The sequence below is a fragment of the Trachinotus anak genome, unplaced genomic scaffold (genome assembly GCF_046630095.1).
Source record: "Trachinotus anak isolate AG129_WGS33_773 ecotype Australia unplaced genomic scaffold, CSIRO_AGI_Tana_v1 ptg000024l, whole genome shotgun sequence".
Classification (NCBI taxonomy): domain Eukaryota; kingdom Metazoa; phylum Chordata; class Actinopteri; order Carangiformes; family Carangidae; genus Trachinotus; species Trachinotus anak.
The window spans coordinates 13,956,828-13,961,292 of record NW_027273875.1 but is presented as its reverse complement, the minus strand read 5'-3'; the positions used below and the strand labels follow the sequence as shown (position 1 = coordinate 13,961,292).

General features: G+C 38.9%; 1 protein-coding gene across 1 annotated transcript; it reads left to right on the top strand.

Moving 5' to 3' along the window:
- On the top strand, positions 1-3,247 carry LOC139607602 (collagenase 3-like). The gene is made up of 10 exons (XM_071460596.1): positions 1-156; positions 373-620; positions 708-856; positions 1,102-1,230; positions 1,377-1,538; positions 1,669-1,798; positions 1,915-2,048; positions 2,152-2,311; positions 2,433-2,536; positions 2,665-3,247. Exons 1-10 carry the CDS (start codon positions 58-60, stop codon positions 2,772-2,774), a joined length of 1,425 nt encoding a protein of 474 aa, XP_071316697.1. The 5' UTR covers positions 1-57; the 3' UTR covers positions 2,775-3,247.
- Positions 3,248-4,465: the final 1,218 nt, after the last annotated feature.

Genomic DNA, 4,465 nt, shown 5'->3' with positions numbered 1-4,465 from the left:
TCCACAGCTTATATAGCAGCTGCCTCAGCACAGACGAGTTACATTCAACAAGGAAACATGACGACTTTCAACCTGAGCATTCTACTAAGCCTGGCAGTCGCAGTTTACTGCATGCCAGTATCAAAGGTTACTGAACAAGATGAGAAATTTGCAGAGGTATGTATGCTTGCTTTGCTTTTTAATGCATGTTCATGTGTATTTTACATCAAAGTTGTGCATGTGGAAATTTTAAAGTTCTCTGAATTCTTAATATTATGCTGTTAAGGACACATCATTGCGTTAGCTGCTTAATCTGTTTGTTAACCAACAAATCCTTTCTTCCAAGTACAAATGATGCATATATAAGTGTCTAACTCTTGTTTTCTCTTGCAGAGCTACCTGAAGAAATTCTTCAACCTAACAGAGGAGAGTGGACCAACTGTCAGACGTGGGTTCAGCCCGGTGGTCAAGAATCTGAGGGAGATGCAGAGATACTATGGTCTCCAGATCACTGGGACGCTGGATGCTGACACCATAGCTATGATGAAGAAGCCGCGCTGTGGCGTTCCAGACGTCAGTGTTGCCCATTTCTCCACATTTGGAAACAACCTCAAGTGGCAGACCAACAGCCTTACCTACAGGTGAATGATCTGAAGAATGTGTTAGAGAGACTAACTGCAGGCAATTCATGCGATTATCTAAGTATGCTCTGTTTTTCTGTGCAACAGGATCGAGAACTACACACCTGATATGTCCGTGGCAGAGGTGGATGACTCCATACAGAAAGCTCTGCAGGTCTGGGCCAAAGTCACTCCCCTGAGGTTCACAAGGATCTACAGTGGCACCGCTGACATCATGATCTCCTTTGGCAGCAGATGTGAGTACAAAATTAAACAGATGTTTCCCAGTTGTGAACTCTCACTCAGTCCATTTTGATGTCCCATGAAGCATCGTAGCTTTAACTGTGTTTTCTGAGTCTTTAGTCACATTGGACAGCTGATCAATCCAAGCAGGAGAACGCATTTGAAAAACCCAGTGCTCATTTGCTTTTTACCTTGATTCAGCTAATTCTTTGTATCTCTGATATAAAAAGCCTGACATGAATCTGCCTTTTCTCAACAGATCATGGAGATTATTACCCCTTTGATGGTCCTGATGGCACTCTTGCTCATGCATTTGCTCCATCTCCTGGTATAGGAGGAGATGCTCATTTTGATGAGGATGAGACCTTCACCTTCCGCTCAAACGCAGGTAAGTTTGTTATATATACATTATATATACAGAGCATAGTGTCTTGTTGTATTTACTTACTACTCTCTCAGTGTATGTGACTTGATTTGATTTATTTGCCTGAGAGGAGATGTGACTTACATGTGAATCTGTCTTTTCTGCTGTAGGCTACGTCCTCTTCCTGGTCGCTGCTCATGAGTTTGGCCACTCCCTGGGCTTGTCTCACTCTAATGATCCTGGTGCTCTCATGTACCCTGTGTACTCTTACCAAAACCCTGACACCTTTGTTCTGCCCCGGGATGATGTCAACGGCATCCAGTCTCTCTATGGTTAGTATTAACTGGCTGGATCATCATTGTCTGTTTGCACAAACAGCACTTGGTCAAAATATCTGATGGAGACTTCAGTGAGTCCACATGACTTCGATGCCATGTGACATTGGTTTTATTTAACCTACAGGTCCAAACCCTTCAGTGGATCCTCTTGAGCCTGTACCCACAGCCCCCACCACCCCTGATGCCTGTGATTCAACTATGGTCTTGGATGCTGTCGCCAGCCTCAGAGGAGAGATGCTCTTCTTCAAGGACAGGTATTGCAAACAATGAATGCTCAAATATGAAAATGCCAAATTCTACTAAGATAAGTTTTTTTTTACACAAGATCTGGCCTCTGGACTGATTTATGATCTGTTGTGTCTGTTTTCAGCTTCTTCTGGCGTAGCTACCCTCAGAGCAGAACACCTCAGCAAACTCTCATCACAAACTTCTGGCCCGATGCCCCTGTCGACATCGATGCTGCTTATGAGAGCCGACAGCTAGACAGTGTCTTACTATTTAAAGGCATGTGTTCTCTTCACCCAAAACTAATGTCACACTAGGTTCAGGTCTGGATTATTTCCTGTTCGTATATTCACTAAAAAGTTTTTTCTTTTAACTTCTGCAGATCGTAGAGTGTGGGCTTTCAGTGGCTATGATCTCGTATCTGGCTATCCTAAGTCAATTTCCAGCTTTGGTCTGCCTGAGACCGTGAACAAGGTCGATGCTGCTCTCTATGACATGGACACTGGCAAGACTCTGTTCTTTGTAGGCAGCAATTACTACAGGTGTGTTCAAATCACATGAACTGCAATTCATTTTGGTTACTGATTTAGGTATGATGTTGATGAAGATCTTCAGGTGGTGAATGGTCTAATTATTATCTAATTACTCTCTGTGCTTCTTCAGTTATGATGAGGCCAAGAAGGCCATGGACCAGGGATTCCCCAAACAGGTGGATGAGACTTTCTCTGGACTGACCAGCAAGGTGACAGCAGCTTTCCAGTACGGAAGTGAGTAGCATTCAAATTTGTTCAGTTTTCCATGTCAAGACTTACATGAGGAAATATTTTGTGTTCTTCTGAATCCTTCCAGCCTTAACCCAACACAGGAACTAACATCTAACATCTGTGTTCTGCAGCTTATACTTACATCTACAGTGGACCCTACATGTTTGAGTACAGCCTGAGGAGTGGGAGGTTGTTCCGTGTGCTGAGGAACAGCTACTTCTTGCAGTGCTCCAGAGTCTAGACTAAGTCATTGACTAGGCTGTTTATGTAGCTCCTCTGAATGACAATGAAGGCACTTAAGTTGCATAATATATAATTTCACAGTTAACAATATATAATTGTATTGCTACACACATAAAGGTTTGGATTTATGCCTTTCCTGAGTACGGCACCTTCTATACATAATGTCAGCTACTTTAAGTTAATTTCATTGAAATAATTTCCATTATTGAAGTATTGTTGCTGCTTTAATTTTGTACTTAATGAAGTTGAACTGTGGAACATAACTTAATTTTAACATATGAATGTATGTATGCAAATTGTTTACAAAAATGTGACACACACCAGATAGATAGATAGATTGATAGGATACTTTATTTACTTTATTAATCCCTTCAGATTGTCCTTGTTTTCTGTTAATATTTAAGTCTGTGTCATGATTAACCTCCAGATAAATGGACACATGAATTGGCAAATAAAAGTTGGTTAAATGAATTTTAATGATGTTTTGTCATTATTTTGTACTGAGTACTGTGGATAAAAGAGACAGTCTAGTCTTTGCCAGGATATTGCTTTATGGTTGACATTTGTTTTTACCTCATATAAGAACAAAGTTACACCTGGTCAGTCAAATATTTTGGCTATTCAAAATTTAATGGGCTTGTTTTTCATCAATAGAAATATGAAAATGTACAGTCATATATGGAATCTGTTATACATAACAAAACCAACAAAGGAAGGAGGAATAAAGAACATATAAACACATACAGGTGGTAATACTATACAGATGTCAAGAACCACTGCACCTTAATACCTAATTTATGTTTACATTTATCCATAGTATTTACCATGTTCACCATCTCAGTTTAGCATGTTAGTATGTTATAAGTTGTTAATCAGAATATAACACAAAGTACAGTTGAGGCAGATGATAATGTCATTTTTTTGTAGTTATTTGGTCATGAAGTGAAGTACTGAACAAATTACATTTGCTGACCTGAGGATGTCTCTTGGTGAAATGTCAGCTGAAACACAGTGGATCACGTCACAAAACATTTCACAAAACAAAATAACAATTCAGAAATCAAAACAACATTTCAGAAAACATGTTTTGTTCTGTTTTCTGACATGTTGTAAAAATACTGTTTTGTTTTCTGAATTGTTGTTTCATTTTCTGAAATGTTATTTTGTTTTGTGAAATATTGTTTTGTTTTCTGAACTGTTGTTTCGTTTTGTGAAATGTTATTTTGTTTTCCTGAATTGTTACTTTGTTTTGAGAAATGTTGTTTCGTTTTGTGAAATGTTATTTTGTTTTCCTGAATTGTTACTTTGTTTTGAGAAATGTTGTTTCGTTTTGTGAAATGTTATTTTGTTTTCCTGAATTGTTACTTTGTTTTGAGAAATGTTGTTTTGTTTTGTGAAATGTTGTGTTTTGACCTTCAGGACCACCGTAGGTCAGGGAGTCTGATCTGATTAAGTCTATGACTTCATATCCCACTTTTTCCACAAGATCAGATGGTATATAAACTTTCAACTCCAAACATGTATTTAAGTCGAGGTGCGGTTTCACAATATAGTCTACAACTACTTTGCCCCTGATGGAAATCAAAGTAAAATGTTCAGATTCTGGATTCAACCTCCTGTTAAGCACACAACATCTGGAATCTTGCAGAAATTCAATAAAGCTCTGCCTGTGTTTGTTCACGCCCATGT